The following is an 18380-nucleotide window of genomic DNA, read 5'->3' on the forward strand; positions in this document are numbered from 1 at the left end:
GCGCAAAGCTGTGCCAGAGCACAGAACATTATGTTTCTTCATGGTGACAGTATGTGTGTTGATGCAGCTCCCTGAAAAAAAAAAGCACAGAACAAAAGAAGCCACTGCCTTCTCTTCTTGTTATTTGAGTTCATCTTCTTTCATCTCAGCCATTGTTCTTTTAATGAGGAATGCAGTCTTCCTCAGAGTCCACTTAGCCACAAGAGGAGATTCCTGTCATGCAGCAGACAAGGATCTAATGTGGGGGGCTGGAAAGGGTCATCATTGTCACACCCAAATAAAGAGGAAGATCATAGTCCCCCCCCGCCGATTTTCTATTCACTCCCTCCAATTTACAGCATGGTGACAAAGAGGGAGATAAGATAAAAACACTTTCCTTCTCCTGTTATGATTAATATTCAACACCATCTTCTGCAGTGGCTCTCCTCTTTGCATGTGGGAAGCCTGACAGCTCCTGTGAGAATAAGATTTCATGAGCGAAACTGGATCACAATCAACGTGCTGCTGAGGACATAATAGCAAAAACTTTCATCTTAATTCCAGCCAGTACTTGCTGGCTATTTGTTGCCCACAGCACATAATCTCCTTATGTGGTTTCATTTGAATGGCAGTAGTAGTTTGTGTTAATTGCACATTGGAAGGTAAATAAGTGAAAAAAATAAGTACAAATAGCGTCGTTGTTCAGTCTAGTTCTATATGCTGGCAGGAAGTGAAATCCTTGGGCCCCCAAGGGAGGCATTTAATGCACTGTCAACTTTCTCTGGAGAGGAAGGGAAAACTAAGAATGTCAGACATGAACAAATAAAGTCTGTTCGGCGAGGCTCACAGAACAGACTTTTAGGGCAGCCATCTTGTCTAATAACTTTAATATAACTGACCTGCCTATGATTGTGGACCTGCACTAGGCTGAGCCTGTTCTCTGTGTTAGGGCAGATGTCATGTCAGTGATGCCCAAAATACTAAAAGTCATAGCTCATGGAGTTGAATATTAGTGTCATCATCATACCAGAGAAATATAAGACACTTGCCACACAGTGCAAAGCATTTTCAGTCAATCAAACATAATGGCCAGTCAGACACTCAGTGAGGAAAATTAAAGGATAGTTTCCAATTCAAAATAAGTATGTCTGGGTGAAACTTTGGCTATCATTATCCCAGTTCATTGATCTAGACCAGTGGTTACCAAACATTTTGGCAGTGGCTCCTTAAATAAAGCCTGGTCAACTTTAGACCTCTAGACACCTGAAACAGTTGACCAAACAAAGCTTTGTAAGTGTTAATAAATATGAGGACAGCTTCTTTCATATCTAGCTAGCTACAGTACATACAGTAGCTACGTCCCTGAAAAACAACAATAGAAATATGGCCACAAAAAGCATAGAGGAAAATGAATAACCTTCTGTTGACATTGTTCATTTAAATACCTGAACAATTTTAACTGCTCTTAGCAACCATGTCAAAGCTTCCATGCTGACTTAAAGGACAGTGGTGGGACAGATTTATCGCTTGCGATTGGCTGATGAAAAAAAAAAGCCACAAAAATATATAATATATTTTTTCTTTTGTATTACTTTAATCATCTGCTGACCTTTTAAATTTATCTTGTGACCTCTTGGGACATCCTGACCCAGAGGTTTGGAACTATGGATTTAAAACCATTCTGAATAACGTTACATTGAGTAACCTCTTCCACTTTTAGTCTCTGTTATACATTTCTAGGTCTAGATTATCCCAGAATAGGCCTACATCAAGATAATGTATGCTTCATATAGCTTTGATAGATGTATTAATATATTCTAACTAGTCTTTTTATCTCAAGATGGTGATAAAACTATTTAATATCCAGTAACGCATGATCACAGGACTGGCAGGTAACTGTTGTGTCCACATCTGTAGCTTTCTACCTGTCTAATAGCACCTGGTTTCACAGTGGATCAACAGTTATAGAGGCCATACCTGCTCCTCAGTTTCACTTATTCTTACTGGAGAGCAGAGATGGAAGTGACAGCAAGTAGAGACAGCAAAACAGAGACTAAATAGAAATATAAAATTAATGGACAAACCCATTATTTTTGATATGTTAGCTGAGTTCATCTACTACTAACAGGCAAAACAACAGACTGGATGCATTTCTAGTGGATCAACTGTATATACAATTATATGTAAGTAAAAGTGTGTTTAATTATGGACTGATTTAAAGTATATTTTCCACTGTTTCTTCATGGGGCTGGATCACACCATTCAAGCTGTAATCAGAGAGAGATTTAAACTGAGGAAAGACAAATGAAACAGAAAGAAAAAGTGTGTATCAGCAAGAGTGAGGTTGACGAGGAGGAAAACTGGAGCCCTGCTACACTGGGCTGTGGTCTGGAGAAGCATGTGTGGCTGTCATCGTCACACACTCGGTGGCTGTGTCCTTGGTCCTGCGAAGGCCCATGTACAGCCTCTCTTCCAAGTTAGCAGACAGTTTGTCTGTGAACTCTTCTGTGATGGTTTGTGGGCCGTAGCCTGAGGAGTCAGACAGCTGAGGGGGCGAGCGCTCGTCTGGGGGCTCAGAATGGAGTCCAGACTGTTTGCTGTCCTCTGGAATATCAAGGGGTTCTACCGGCCCTCCATCTTTCTCTGAGACAGAGGGATGAAGGGGTGGTAGAGAAGATGAGGTCAGGTGCTCAATGTCTCTGATAGTGGCGTCCTGTTCCCTGTCCTTGCCACCATACTCTGTAGTCGTAGGTTCGACCTTTGGAGTGCCAGGTGTGCTGCCAGTCCCATCACTGGTATCCTCATCAGGAGCACTAACAATGCGGGGCAGCGTGCTGTGGTAGCTTGTGTCCAGTGGGTAGTTTACACTCTCACCCCTCCGTAGTGGAGTCCGCTGTCTCTCAAAGGAGGATTGAAAGTGTCTAACACCGGGGTCGCTCCACTGCTTGTGGCATTGCCACTGCTTGCGGAGGTGTATTCGGGACCGATGCTTCTTGAGCGGTGACTCCTGCTGGTCAAACTGAGGGTCATGGCGGAGAAATTCATGGAAGAGTGCATCTGTCTTCTCATCTATGCTGTAGTCCCGCCGAACATGTAGGATTGGCGGTTGAGGTGAAGGCTGAGCAGCCTCTCGAGGTTTAAGCATCTGACCATATGGAAACCAGTTTAGTGAACCAGCACCTGTTTCTATGGAAACTCCTCCACTAGCACCCATCAATAACTCATCTTCCGGCTCCTCCTCAAAGAGATGAGACTCAAAGCTCTCGCCAATAGTACCAGTTCGCCCTGCACTGGTAAAGTGGTGCCTTTTCTCATGGGCTGTTCTATCCGTAGGACTTCCACTGATGCTGCTGCTCCCAAACAGTCGCAGGTCTTCAGGACCTCTTGTTGGAGCGTCTATTGACGCATAGCCACTGTCCATCTGCAGTAATTTACGAGTCCCCGTTTCTCCATCACTGCCCCCTCGCTCTGATTCTGTGCTGTCCTGTTTCCTCTTTCTTCTCTCTTTTACACCCAACTTCTCATCCACATACACCAAAAATTCCTTGTCATCCTCTCCACCCTCTGCATCATCCCCTAAATCCTGGAACGGGTAGCTAGGGAGCGTTCCTCTTTCTGTCTCTGTGCGTCCGCCCAGCGAACACACACTGTCAGCATCACTGCAGACAGAGTTCCTGTCATTGCTACTACTCTGGTCAGAGGCGGTGTACTGTTCCAGTGTTGCACGAAGGGTCCAGATATCTCTGTAAAGAGACTGGGGGTCCTGATGATCTAGGGGGTCCAAAGGGTCAGCACCTTCCCTTCTTGCCAGGGACAGTGCTTCGTCTTGGGGATCAGGGGATAGGCCAATCACCCCTAGTCCTCCATGGCTGCAGCTGGGCTCCACCATCACCTCGACCTCTACCCTGCAGTGTGAACACAGGGATGAAGAAGAAATAAGGAGAGAAGGAAAGGGACAAACAGACACACAAATCAAGTGTCAGAACACTTACCTAAATAACACATTCATCTGAGACGTGGTTGTGTTCACATTGCACAGAATGATTTTTATGACTGGCAATGGCTGCAAAGGTAGTGCTCAGAAATGTCCCTGCTTTAACTTGGGAGGATACATTTAAAAATGATATCTTGCTTGGAACATAACTTGAGTGATATCGGGAGCAATAAACTGTGAATGAGTGTGAGGATCATCAAATTTCTTAGCTCATTCCGGAAATTGCTGTTATTTTCAACAACAAACATGTGTTAACATGCACAGCAAATACTGCTGTTGTTTAATCTAATATTCCTAGAAGGAAAATAAAGGAAGGAGATACTTAAGGAGATTGGGTATTTTTGTTGAAAATCCCAATACTTGCAGATTCTCTATTGCTATATTGCAAACTTAAAAAAAAAAATCACACTGACCCTTGCACTTCTGCAGACATCATGATATTACTGAACCATGTCAGCGATGGAATTCTTTCCTATGCCAGATATAAACCCCGTGTCCCAATTCTCCACTTAACTCTCTAAAAAATGTGAACTCTGGGAATCCCCTACATCTGGCTTTAAATCATGACAGTGGTTTTGAAAGACCTCTTGTTTACAGGGACCTCAAGATCCAACTGTGGTTAGATTGTATTTACAGTTATTTAACTTGGTCTGTTTTGTCACAGCAAAGCAATTCGTCTAAGGATGACAAGAGAACCATTTTTAAACAAAAGTTTCAATGATTTACAGTTAAATTTGCTTGACACAATATTTCCCATTTGGTCATCCTCTATCCCTGCTCATTTCAAATGGTAAAACAACCACTTAGAATTGTTCTACACTGCCTTTATACCCTGGTGAAAAGAGCATAGTTTTGTTAAGGCAAAGTGGTGGAGAACTGAGACTTGGAGCTGTAGCCTATTGGAAATCATTGCCATAGGTTTACTGTAAATAAATGAGTGCAAGACAGCAAAGCAGTGGAACAGGATGAATGGCAAGGGAATTAAAGATACCTGCCGAGGGAAGGGGGTGGTGTGGAAGGAGGTGAGAGGATGCATGTGGTGGGCTGGCTGGGACAGTAGGTCACATCCTGTGTGCGAGCGATGTACTGAATGAGGTCTGTGTGGTGTGTGTCGTTGTTGTCCTGGTCCATGCTCTCGCTGGCAGCTCGCTGGCGCTGGAAATGCCTCCTCTTTGGAGAGCCTGGCTCGCACCGAGCATGAGGAAAGAGCACTGAGTTATACATGTTGTGTAACACCGAGCAGGAGTGAAGTGACACTTGATTAATCAGTTGTTGAGGTTTCTGAGGGGATTTAGTGATCTTTCTTTGGTCTGTTGTTATGTGAGCATGGGAAAGAGCAGGGAGAAGTGTGTATATAATCAATGAAGAGCTCAAACTGACTTGGAACAACCAAATTTTGCACCAGTGAGCCATCTGTCTTGTATGTGTGTGTCTGTGTGTATATCTGACTTTTAGCAGCCAAGAGCCATGTCACAGTTGGTTGGTGGAGCCCCCTGCTTAATCACTGTCTGTTTACCCTGACAATAATAATAATAGACATAATGCACCTAAGAAAGAATTTTCCAGCACTATTGGTTTCTCTGTTGTGATTGTGAGAGAGCACCATAAAGAACTGGTTCATTATCTTGCTAGACCGACAAAAATTGTTTCTAAAAATTATATAGCAGAAATACAATTTAAACCGTCAAGGATCCATTACCTCTGGTGTCCAGACTGGAGGCTCTCTGGCTGCTGTCCAGCTTCCATTTCTTAATCTTGAAGTAGGGACTAGCCCCTTCCAGACTTGCATGGCGCCGCAGTTTAGTGAAAAACTGCAACATGGGCCCCTGGCTTCCGGCACCACCACCAGCAGGAGGGGCACTGCTCCTCACCACGGCCCCTTCTCCAACACTGACACTGCTGCCTCTGCCCCGGGGCCCTACTCCCACCATCTCGATTTGAGAAGAGAGAGAGGAACATCTGAGTATAATCCCCTCTGATGTTCCATATGGACTTCCTTGTTTACACATCAACCATCACTCTTATTGTCCCTGTAACCCTCTAACATTCATATGGATGATTCACTGGTTGACAGGCTGGCTGGTGTAAAGACTAACTGATTTAAGAAAACATGTCACTCTACAAATAATTAACTCCACAAACATCAAGTTGACCTGGATCTTGCTTAGAGTCATGCCTAGTTTCTTAAAACATGAGCTCTTACAAGTAAATTGTATGCATACTCACTGCTTACTACTTTTTTTATGTGAAACGTTTCTGAAAGACGATCACTGTGTGACCTAAGTGCAGATACTAGTTGGAAGTAACTTACGGAGATGGAGCTTTGCTCCTTAGTGCTGAGAGCTGTAGTGTTAACACTGAAGCTGGTGTCCACCACAGAGTTGAGAGTATCTCCAGGGAGAGCACCACTGGGACTGACATTCAGGCTGGTCAATGCTGTTTGTGGTAGGGGGCACAGCATTGGCTGAAAGGAAGCAAACTCAACATTAGACTTTTATCCCTGGAACTTTTTTTGGCAAAGCCCTGCTGATTGATCCAGTTAATAAGCCCTAGATAATTAACTGGAATTTCCATCTGAAAAAGCATCCCCAAATTCAATCAGTAATAGGCATACTTGTACAACTACATTCTGCAGTACTACAACATCATGTCCAGATTCCCTCCCCAGCCTCAGTTACTAAACAGCCTCACCTAAATGAGTAATAAGGGCCTGTTGAAATGCACAGGCAAAGAGATTCATGATGCCTATGTTATAGTACATCAGGCTGCCCTGATCTGAGAGTCTGATGATATTTGGCCCCAGTCAGGACTAATAATGCATCAGCACTAACAGCAGATCAAAGTTGTCACCTGGAAGATGGCAAGTGCTGACTTAGCAACAGGTCTTGTTGTCATGGTGATGGTGTTCTCAGCAGAGTCGCATTCATGGATGGTGACTATCTTGAGGGCTGCGGGAGGGATATGGAGGTGTGTGAGACGGGCATTCTTCAGGTGGTGAAAGTCACCCTCGGTCAGAGTGTACCTGGGAAGGCCAACACAGAATTAAAAGCAATTAAACCAGTACAACATGAGATATATGTTGCATACACTCTTGATAAGTAAATCCTGAAAGTTATCCTTGCACATACATCACACCTGGTCAGGATTCTGCATTATCACCACAGAATAATTCCTTTTAAAGAATTTGCATATCAGGCTCAATCATTTTAGAGAAAAGCAGGGCACTGAGATAATGAGAGCTCTCTTTGTCCAGAGCACATGTACTATTTTTTAATTCATTCTTAACCCTAAACTAACATACAGCTGAGATGGATAGAATAAAATACTGTATAGCCTTTGATGTGGGCTTCTGTGTGTAGGAGCTCTGACCTGCGGCCCTTCTCCTGGGCCTTCTTGCCATGATCGAAGAGCGCAGCCTCATTGAAAGAGACACGCCGGCCTGTCGTGCCCGTGGAGAGAAAGCGCTCTGTCTCTTGATTGTGAGAGCTGGCTATGGACAGACAGTCTGACTCATCCACCCTGATGGTGATTTCTATGACAGATACAAAGGAAGAAGTAGACAGAGGTGACAGATAATTAGGTAGAGAAAAGTATGAAGTAGGTATGGGAGGTGATGACAAAGAAAGACAGAAGAGCACTTATTTTATCATTTGTTGTTCATTGATAGTAATATATTTTATGTAAGTCAACAGTAGGTCAGGATTTTGTCACATGTTCTATACCCACTCTGGTCTAAGCAATATGATTTCTAATTTATTATAAACATCTAAATTAGGGTGGAAATGTTGGCTTAGGGGTTCAGAGCACGTCTCCAGTTCTAGTACAGCAGGGACCTTTATTGTATATCATTCCATATCTCCTTATTTCCTGTCATCTTTCAGTTGTGTAGTTAAATGCATAAAATGGCCAGAACCCATTTTAAAAGGTCTGCCCAAGAGTGAAGCAGCTGATGTTCAGACACCTTTGTGGAGGATCAGTATCAACATACTGATTCATGGCAAACTGCTGACTTAAGAATATAAAACAAAATCCATCCATCTATCCATTTTCTAAACCGCTTAGTCCCAAACGGGGTCACGGGGGGCTGGAGCCAATCCCAGCCAGCTGCGGGCGAAAGGCGTGGTAAAACAAAATGCCTTACAAAAGTTGTTTGGTTCCAAACTGATACTGTCTTTTAATACATCACTATCACTGGAGACAGAGTACATTCACTGGTCCCAAAATGTCAAAATGTGTTCCAGGAGAGGCACAACTACTTAAACTAATTGGGTTGAGATCACAGTATTATAATGGAATAGACATTACATCACAGTAGTACAGTAGTAGTTAGATGACAGTATTATAATGGAATAGACATTACACGTTTGTGCTGAAAGAATCAAAATATCCCTTCTTCCATCAATCCCATCCCTCCATCTCCCACCCCCTTTATGACTATTATTCCTCTCTCTTTCAGATACTTGGCTATTTAACTCTTCCTCTATTCCCCCCTCCCTCCCTTTGTCTATTTTTCTCTTACCATGGGTGGGCCGAGACTCCTCCAGGTAGGTGGTGTTGGTTTTCTCTGGGTCATCGCTAGTCCTGGGGCACACAGAAACATTCAGATCAATGCGGTGCCATGATTATCCCTGAAGTCTGCCTTTCATTTCTCGGATCCCGCTGATGTGGGCAGCCACACAGGCGACCACAGTGATCACCTCTGTTACTCTGTTTGACCTTTTTGTTCACTGTGAGTTTAAATACACACACAGGTCATGGACAAACTCACAGGACTGAAAGCTCACTGTGCTGTTTGTCTAAGTGGGTCCCTGTCTGTAAAATCAACAGCCCATGTGGACCCTAATGGAGGGGGACCTTTTAAAATGATAAAGCTTTTTGGGACTTTCAATCATCTTTAAGAACACAAAAATGCAAAATGATAATAATAATAGGTTAAGTTACTGTAACACATTTCAAAATCTAGAGAGTGATTTTATTTATGTGGAATACATACTGTACATGTGTATAACACAGCACGGTATGTATCTACACATACATATACATACAACTTGAGAGGCACTTTACCAGGAATAAATCAAGTTACAAAAGCCTCAGAGCAATTTTGCAAAGACCTCAGACTGTGTGCAAGTTGGTATGACACTAGTAATTAAAGGGCCAGTCCATAAAATGCTTTTAAGATCATAAGTAAAAACTTAAAATCAACTTTTTAACAAACTGGTAGCCAGCGTAAAATGTAATCCATTCTCTTACTTTTTATTTGTGACTTTTTGTTGTATAGCCACAGTCTGTTCAAGGATCTTAGCAATGAAAGCCAGAAATTGATTTGCGTTGTAACAGCTTAGATGTGTTGGATCCAGATCAAACTTTTGAAACAGAGGTTGTTGCAGCCATTTTTCAGATAATCAGGGGCACAACCAGAAGAAAGTGACAGGTTTATTAGCCTATATAAAGCAAACAGGGGAAAAGGCATCTAATATTTTGCTGCAGAATTTAGGAAGCAAAGGTAAAGGTCTTATTGTTGTGAAGGGTTTATTATTCTTTAGTATTTTTTCTGTAAACCTTCCTATTTTCACATTTCTAATAGTCCTTCTTAAATCACATTTCCAGGATTTCCAGGCAGAAAATGAAGCTGAAAGCTTTTCCCAGTCATTTCTCTATGTCTGATTTCTTTGTGCAGAGCTTTGATTTTAATGTGTACTTATGTATGTGTGTATGTGTGTGGGTGTAAAGTGGCTTGAAGGATTTCTCCATCTACCCATCTTTGCTCCTTCTTGTCTTTCATTTCCTCTGTGGCTCCTGCTTCCCTGTGTGAGCCTAAGTGCGTGCATGTACTTGCTGTGTGCACACGGGACTGGGTTGACACACAAGATTACTCACCGCCAATGGCTGCTATGAAATCTCATTACACTCATCATTTGTACTGGTCTGCTCAATTCTCCTCTTGCTCTCCTCCAGCAAACCTAGCCTTTTCATGCCTTACCCTCTGTGCTCTGTTTATCTGCATCTAACCTCATACTGTATATTCAGCCATATGTGATGGTGCATGCTGCTGTAGAGAGGGACAAGTGATCTTATAGAGCCACGGCTCTGCTGAATGAACACAGATGAATCACAAATAAATGTGCATGAATATTGAATGTGTTTCCACCAAGGTGTTTTCATAACAGCCCCACAGGGGGTACTGACACTGAGTGGACATGTTTAATGAGAGATTGCACTGTGCTCTCCTGTTTTAACTAGCTTACATGAGTCTCCGTGGGATTACATAATTTATCTCTGACAACTACAGCAATACAGCCTTTGTTATTTTACTGTAACTGTTGTCTCTTAATGGAATCATTCTGAAGATGGGTTTAGGATTCACTCGGTAGAGTAAACAGGATGTTTCCACTTGAAGAGGTTAGCTTAATATGCAACTGCAATGACCCATCCATCTATCCATTCTCTATACCGTATATACTGTACCTGGAGAACATGCCATTCTAATAAAAAAAACAACAAAAAAAATAAATAAATAAAAATACAACACCATATTCTATCACCTCAAAACTGCCAGAGGTGAATGAATAGCTCTGTGGCACAATGCCAACAAAAAACTGAACACCACAGGTTTAATAAGGTATCATATATTACACTGCTCTTGATATTACATTGTGCAGCAGCTGCTGCTTATATTAAGTCCACCCTTAATATCAGCCCTTACGTTTATGTCACAGTGCTTCAGTGCTTAATGTCATGCATAATTTCTGTGTCTCACCTGGAACAGCAGTGCCCTCCTCGACAGCAACAGCGGCAGGCGATAAGGAGGACAGCGATGAAGATCAGTGCTCCAACTAGGAAGATGGAGAGGATCACCAGGAGGAACATGAAGCCATCTTGCTGCTCCTCTGCCTCGAACAGGATCTCCTGAGGTACAAAGAAGAGGACAAAAATACATTTAGGTAGGAAGGTAGGTAGGTAGGTAGATAGATAGATAGATAGATAGATAGATAGATAGATGCCTGTAGGTTGTTTGTTAAATGCTGATTGCACCATAATATAGCTCAAATTTGTGAGTAGACAGTGAGGGAAATGAAGACAGATAACAAGAAGAAAGGTTGCTGTATTCCTGTGCTGAGTCTGGACATTACATATGCTGCTTCAGGAGTGAGAGAGAGCACAAGTATAAGCTTCCCACATGAACATCAAACCACTGAAACCATTAATTCTGCGCCATTGTGAAATGACGAATAGAGATTAAAAATAAAAAATTAATAAATAAAACCCACCCCCATTAAAGTTTTCTCCTCTTACTCCTATTCTCACTGCCTAGCCCAGATATGAAATATACAAAGTTTCACTTCAGGTCATAACTGGAGGTAAAGGAATGCCATATGGTAACATTCATACAATCATACTGGTCACGAGTGCACCAAAAATGCAGCATTGTACAGAAGAGTGCACTGTACAGGTTCAGTATAAGTGAATCACAGGCATGTGGTTTGACACATGAAATACCTGACACATCTACAGTACACCTGCTTTGCCTTCTTACTAACACCATGCAGCGAAAAGATTGATTTTTGCATAAAGTGGATCTATAAACACAATGGTGCAATTAATCAATAAATACCGGGGCTGTTAACCTGAATTAACCACACGAGGAGCACTGGTAAAGACTATAGTACCTTGGTTCTATTGTTTTAAGCAATAATATTCAGTTAGTTTTATCAGAGGAGGCCAAGACATCTTGAAATCTCTCCCTCCTCACCTATTGAAAAAACTGTATTCAAACCACCACAGAGACTTGCACAAAAAACAGACGGACATCTGTCGCTTACATACGGTATGCCATACATTGTATAGTGGGATCTACTACTGCATATATTTGTCAGTATTATGTATTAATGCTAATCATTTAAGTCCTTAAAACAAAGAGCAGCTCAGTACTTGTAGCTCGCTGTTAGCTAGGAATCCCATTTTAATGTTAAAAACCAAACTTGATTTATTAGCAAATAAATGAAAGAAGGTCTAAAAACATTAAGTGGTTATATCAATTCAGATAATAACCATAAAATATTCAATTTAAAAAAGAAATCCTGGCCATACAAAAACTTACAAGACACATAAAAAAATGATAAACACCTGTTTTTTTGTAATTAATGTTAATTACAAAACTACAAAAGGGCAGTAACAGGCTGCAGGACCACAACATACAAAGAACATTTTGCTTATGCTTTTTACAGCGCCAACACAGGCTTTATTGTACAGATTTAAATAAATAAACTTTCCTGAATTGCCTTCCCGTGTTCTAATTTTTCCATTTAAAAATAGTTGAATAATGCTTGTTGATCAAATTATAATAGCAAACTAGTGTTTTCCAAGTAGGTTTCACACAAGCAAGTGTTAATGAGTGCTAGACTCTGATGTCACACTGTAATTTCTCTGCAAAAGGAAATTAAAGATGAGATTAGATCTGAGATTTAATTATAACATGTCCAGGTCAGGATGTTCTCTATTAGCCAGTCAACTGGCCAGAAGAGAATATGAACGAAAGTATGGTTCTGGTGGTGAGCTGAATATAACATATGCACACGGTGCCACACTGACACACACAGTAAGTATGAGAACAAACCAGTGGTGAAACGCAAATTTACCGTGGAGTTTTCTGGTAGGATGTTCCAGACGGCAGACTCATTGCTCATGGTCCAGGCCAAATAGAGAGCCCCCCTGAGAGATAACAAACACACAGAGGAAATGACTGTTACTGGAGCTGTTCATCAAATCACAGTCAGCTCAGCAGAGGCTGCGTTTTATCTGTTTTAACTCAACCCGATACATGTAAACGTAAAATAGAACTCCAGTGTCTGTGTGGTCCATTAATACAGGCTGATAGTAAATTAACATTTATGTCACATTTTACAATATGATAGAAGATGAGAAGATGTCTGTTGCAGCAGAAAAATCTTGTTGTATCTCAAACAGCCATGAAAGACTGCAAGAAAAAGCCAAAATGCATGTATGGCTTGTGCTTGTATGCATGCGCTCAATCCCACAGAAGATGAAAATGTTAACATCTCAGCTGTAAATCACCCATAATTCCTTATAAACCCCAAGACTCTCTGTCTGCGTCACACACACACACACACACACACACACACACACACACACACACACACACACACATAGAATGGAGAAAAATAGCAGCTCTTACTAAACCCTGGCTCCAGCAGCTGAGTTCCACTACTATTGCTGCTGCTATGCATTCGCTTTTACAGATCATAACCATTAATACCGCTGCTGCTGCACCAAACACCCACACACTCCCATACCCGCCCTGGATAGATCTACTCACCCAGAAGGGGAGAAGCGACATACCAGCAGCACTCAGCACTCCTTGCTCTCCTACCAGTCACTGCAGAACTGAACTTCAGCACCACAACCTGTAAGCTATTGCAGAGGCCTTTGCTACCAGCTAATTCCCTCGATCTATTGTCCAAGTATGAAAACTGTTACAGAAAAACACATCAGGCTGTGACCAGAATGCTTTCCTGTGCAGCCCTGCCACATTCTGCTTTCTACCAGCCAAGCAGTCTTACCCTAATGGAGGGCAGTGTGCAGCAGCTGCTCTGGATGTGTGTGTCAGGTTGTGGCTCAAGAGTCTTCTCCTCAGCTCCCTTGCTGCATCCTCATCCTGAGCCTGAGCAGCAGTGTTCCCCCTCAGGGCTGGCCCAGCGGCCTTGGATCAATGAGACGGCGGTGCTGCATGGCTGATAGTGAACGTAACATACAGCAAAAAGTTGTTTGTGTGGATAAGTGTTGCATGACACAAGTGTCTGCATTCAACATATGCACATCAGAGAAAGGCTTCCCTGTACAGTTAGTCTGTTTCAGTAATGATGACCATAGGAAGCATTGTATTTCTTAGTGCTCTTTGGGTAAAAGAGAGAGAGAGAGAGAGAGAGAGACAAACCAGACTTCAGAACATATTCCATGCAGGATTATGACAACACTAAGAAAGCTAAATCTATCACAGCTGTTTTCATCAACACATCAGCAGAAATGACAGCCTTATAACACCTCGCTGCTTTTGCTCTGCTTTACTAAGCATCAAGCAATATAAGGACATTCTAACATATTTATAAAATAGCTAAGTGATAAAATGATATTTAACACAACGCCTAGCCTACTTCTGTTCTGTGGGGATGCAAACCTTTAAGACTGCTCTATTGATTAGCAGACTGAGCAGATGGTGAGACACAGATGTCCCAGCAGTAACATATCCCGTCATGCTTAACAACATTTCTGTCTATACCAGCTGAATTACTGGTAATACAGTCTATCTTTGTGGCTTCCATTAGCCCTTTAAATTTCGTCCCATTTTTTAAATCGCCACAATAGATTACCTCATTAGACCATCACAGACATGTAATGGCTCATTTTCGATCTGGTAATAATCTGTTTATAATGAGGAGTAGCTGCATCCCGTTTCTCAGTGCTTGGTAGCTCCTGCAATATTTCCCCCGGAACAAAATAAAGAGCATCGGCTCAAGCAGCTGTTTCCTTGTAGAGCTTTAGCTGAAAATCTCTTGCAAGAATGCAAGATCACCTACTTTACGTGATGACGATAGTGAACTTAAAAATGGAAGAAAACCTGATATACTCTGAAAAGCACACCGAGGTTTATAAATGTAACATTTCAGTATTTCATAGACGCATATGATTTTCATCAGTCCGGTGACACCGACAGCGAATGTAGCTCACGATCTGGAGTGGCTGCTCCAGCAGACGAGGAGGCATGCAGCGAAGGGAGCAGCACTCACCTACTCAGCTAGCCTGGTCCATGCAGGGGTGGCGGGGCAAAGCCAAGAGCATGGGAACTCTTCTGTGAACGCTTCAGAGGTGGATTTTAAAGCATACGGTATTTATGAATGAAACCCCACTGTTTAAGACACACCTACCGCCCAGTCAGAGGCACACCACGTGACGGAAGGAGTGCGGTAAAGCTGAGTGACTGAAGGGTTTCTCAAAATGATCTGATCCTCCGTCTGCACAGCTATAGCAACGCTGCAGACAGGGTCAGAGGCCGGGAGACTCACCGAGAGTGTACACTATAACATTTCCCTCTTGTCACACACATTCTAGTAACTGTAAGGCATCTTTTGTGTTCTTTTATTTACTTGTTTCCACCGCTGGAGGCTATGCAGTCACTATATCTTGCTAGTGTGGAAATGATGAAGCCGTACAGGCTGAAAAGTCTGTATATGGGGGAGGTCAATAGCGCCATACAAGTGGCGTACAAAAACGCAACACAAGCCTTTTGCGAAATTAGACTGATGGGTCTATCTTTTATAACATGTGTAGCATATTAGACATAATTTTGGCCCCATCTACTGGCGGTGTATGTTCATAGATTCCTGTATGAAAACCAGCAATTATATGAGAGTCTTGCCAAAGGGACGACTCCTTCCTAAATGTTGTTCCCTGAACGGTTTAATGTAATAGGCTATGTTGCGAACAACATGATAATGACCGCCCTAAATTCACACAACCAATTCACATTACCTGCCTGAACCTCCCTAACTGAAGGTCGTTTTTCTTTAAGACTACATTACCCTATACGCTTTGCACTAGCGTAAAGCTTTATGGGTAGGATACCGACGTCCTTGTCCTACTAAGCGCACATCGACTGCCTTCACGCAGGGGTTTGGGGATTGCTGTCATTCGTTTGTATTCGAATAAAATCTGATCTTCATATATGATGGCAGCAAGATTTCTCCGCTGTGCTCTCCCTGTGCTGAGGCATGCTCGCTCCTACGCCGAGGCAGCTTCCGTTCCTACGCAAATGTCCTTCACTTTCGCCTCCCCGACACAGGTAGCGTTAGCTGGCTAATGTTAACGTTATTATTGGCGAGGCATCTTGGGCCCGGCTAGCATACGGCCAACTTAGTTTCTCAGTGAAATACACCATCGCCGTTTTCGGAGAAGTTTTCCCCTGGAGTCGTTTAGCAATTATGTGCTGTTGGTTACGGTTTGTTTGTTACGCGCATACAGTTCAGTTATAGCTTGTACTGTCAGGGAGTTAGCTTGCTATCTAGCTAACGTTAGCCAAACTATTGGTCATTCATTGTATTTAACCGGCAGTGTTTAATTCGCGAAAGGGTATAATATAATCATTGCTGTCTCCTAGTCCTGTAATTTAAAGTAAATTTGTGTGCATGTTTTCGTTCTGATTTAAGTGTGTGGTGTTGACTTCAGTTTAAATTGTGAGAGTTTCTTTGCAGGGGTGTCAAATGCAGAGCCTGCTAACCTTCACGTTCATGTCAGTGGTAATATCTCGCCCTGCTAACAGGCACCTCGACAATAAAGAGTAGTTTTACACAGTTCCTCACATTCTGCTGCTGAACTGATGTATTTAATTTAAACGATCAAACCTGACGCATGATCATTGATTTAAAGTCAATGGAACTGTGACGGAAAGTGGTCCTATCGTATTGTAATAGCTATTGGAAACGCTCAGTTCTATTAAGAATTTAGCAATTTATATTTTGGCAGCTGCATTTGTTAATGTTGAATTGTTGCAGGGTCTTTGTATGCCAGTGATTATACCTCTCATCCCCTGTTTTCTATCTCCAGGTGTTTTTCAAAGAGGCCAGTGTGAGACAGGTTGATGTGCCCACACTCACTGGTGCATTTGGTATCCTACCTGCTCACGTACCCACCTTGCAGGTGCTCAGGCCTGGTGTTGTCACAATCTTCAATGACGATGGCTCATCTGCCAAATACTTTGGTAAGTTTGTGCTTTATTAATAAAATTACATAAAAACTGAGGACAGGTTTTTGACTTAATGATCTCACTGATCAAATGAATGATGTTTTTGCTTTAATATGACTAAACAGTGGTATCTGTGTGTAGGTGAAACAGTTTATAATAATTAATTACACACTGGATTCAATAATGCACATTGCATTAGTTATAAAACAGCAAAATGCACTGGGCATGTTTAGTTAGTGTTTTTGTGTGTGTGTGTGTGTGTGTGTGTGCGTGTGTGTGTGTGCATGCAGTGAGCAGTGGGTCAGTAACAGTCAACACCGATTCCTCAGTGCAACTGCTAGCTGAAGAGGCTGTTCCCTTGGACCAGCTGGACATTACAGTGAGTAAAAATATAGCTCATGTCACTGACATACAAAATAGAACTGTAGTGTTTCTAATGTTGGCCAGCATATCATGAGATAATAAGAATTTGTCAACTGTGAGAAATTTTATTTTCATTTAATGCCACCATAGTTAACCCTTTTATATCTCAATAGCTGTTTTGCAAATCAGCGAGAAAAACTGCAGAACTTGGTGACACTGGATGCACAAGACTACTGCATCAGTGTAAGAAAATTGGTGAGGATCTTAGCCAACAACAGACATCCATGTCCATCCTTCTGGAACCTCTGAGCGTTTTCTGAACTTAGTTTCTACACATTTACTGTATAAAAATATACATTGTAAATGTTAGCATAAACAAATATCAATATAAAATGTGTATAAATTAGTGCTGTTAGTGAAATAAATTATTAGGTGACAGTGGTGCAGTGGGTAGAGCAGTCGTCTCCCAACCATATGGTTGAAGGTTTGAATCTCGGTGCCAGCAGTCCACATGTCGAAGTGCCCTTGGGCAAGACACTGAGACACTGAACCCCCCTCCCTCCCCTTGCCCCCATGGGTTAGAGCCATTGGTTGAGTTGGTGCCGCAGATGGCTACCATCGGTTCTGTAACTGATTACTGAGAGAAGTCCAGTAGTCTCCAGTGCATGCATCAGTGTTTCTGTCCCAGCACCACCTCCACTTTAGCTTTCTCGTCTTCATATAAGTTGTGTATTATGGTTACAGTGGTGGCTCTCAAAGGCAATTCATACGTGATGTGAACTGTTTCAAGCAGACTCTCGTCCTCCACAGTGGTAATTGGCCTGCAAGCTGTAGCCACCCATTTAGCTATTACTGTTGGAAGTTTGTTGCATGTAGAGTTGTCCAGGCATCTCCGTTGCAAACTCTCCAATGTGTCTTGCCTTTGGTGAGGGGGAGAACGGCTCTTTGCATCAGCTGTGTGCTTGGCCAGCAAATGGTTTTTAAGACTCAGTGTACTCCGGTGGTAACTCATTTCACATCGACAATAAATGCAAATAAGTTTGGTCTTGTCAAGAGAACCATGTGGCAGGGCTTTGAAGTTGAACTTGCCATTCAAAATACCCTTTTCTTTATCCATTTCTGCTCAAAGAGGTTTGTTTTTGCTTCCACGACATTACTGCTGCAGGCCGAGGGTCCTAATCATAGAATGTGTGTGCGTCAAAACATTTGTGGCTTTAAAAGGAATTTGCATTATTAGCATATTACCTTAGACAGGGCCTCCTCCGCGCTGGAGGGACTATGTCTCTCGGC

General features: G+C 42.3%; 2 protein-coding genes across 6 annotated transcripts in view; one reads left to right on the forward strand and one right to left on the reverse strand.

Annotated features, from left to right (window-relative positions):
- Positions 1–6: 6 nt before the first annotated feature.
- cbarpb (CACN subunit beta associated regulatory protein b) lies at positions 7–15073 on the reverse strand. Of its 3 annotated transcripts, none has more exons than XM_020612269.1 (11): positions 14776–15073; positions 13552–13722; positions 12610–12682; positions 10731–10879; positions 8493–8554; positions 7343–7505; positions 6824–6995; positions 6285–6437; positions 5673–5904; positions 4965–5154; positions 7–3884 (listed from the first exon to the last, which is right to left on the reverse strand). In XM_020612269.1, the coding sequence occupies exons 3-11, from the start codon at positions 12655–12657 to the stop codon at positions 2351–2353; spliced, it is 2703 nt and encodes a 900-aa protein (XP_020467925.1). In that variant the 5' UTR covers positions 12658–12682; positions 13552–13722; positions 14776–15073; the 3' UTR covers positions 7–2350. The 3 variants fall into 3 exon arrangements, with proteins under 3 accessions (XP_020467925.1, XP_020467926.1, XP_020467927.1); XM_020612270.1 differs by lacking the exon at positions 14776–15073 and adding an exon at positions 14359–14755; XM_020612271.1 differs by lacking the exons at positions 13552–13722; positions 14776–15073 and adding an exon at positions 13308–13501.
- Positions 15074–15575: 502 nt separating this feature from the next.
- The window catches only part of atp5f1d (ATP synthase F1 subunit delta), a 5695-nt gene continuing 2890 nt past the window's right edge, over positions 15576–18380 (forward strand). For 2 of the 3 annotated variants that reach the window (XM_020612223.1, XM_020612224.1), the window contains exons 1-3: positions 15578–15827; positions 16589–16742; positions 17018–17106. In XM_020612223.1, coding sequence (XP_020467879.1) covers positions 15711–15827; positions 16589–16742; positions 17018–17106 — 360 coding nt within the window. In that variant the 5' untranslated portion in view covers positions 15578–15710. Of the gene's footprint in view, positions 15828–16588; positions 16743–17017; positions 17107–17263; positions 17346–18380 lie in introns of all 3 variants that reach the window. The other variant, XM_020612225.1, reaches the window with a different exon arrangement.

Source organism: Monopterus albus, unplaced genomic scaffold (assembly GCF_001952655.1).
Source record: "Monopterus albus unplaced genomic scaffold, M_albus_1.0 scaffold122.1, whole genome shotgun sequence".
NCBI lineage: Eukaryota > Metazoa > Chordata > Actinopteri > Synbranchiformes > Synbranchidae > Monopterus > Monopterus albus.

What these genes read in the sequence shown, in the direction of transcription:
- cbarpb (XM_020612269.1), bottom strand. Translation starts at nt 12,657, where the DNA reads ATGAGCAATGAGTCTGCCGTCTGGAACATCCTACCAGAAAACTCCACG. An exon ending in GCCCAGGAGAAGGGCCGCAG is followed by an intron (nt 6,996 to 7,342) that starts GTCAGAGCTCCT and finishes TGGCCTTCCCAG; the next exon opens with GTACACTCTGACCGAGGGTG. An exon ending in CTCCAGTCTGGACACCAGAG is followed by an intron (nt 5,155 to 5,672) that starts GTAATGGATCCT and finishes GGTGCGAGCCAG; the next exon opens with GCTCTCCAAAGAGGAGGCAT.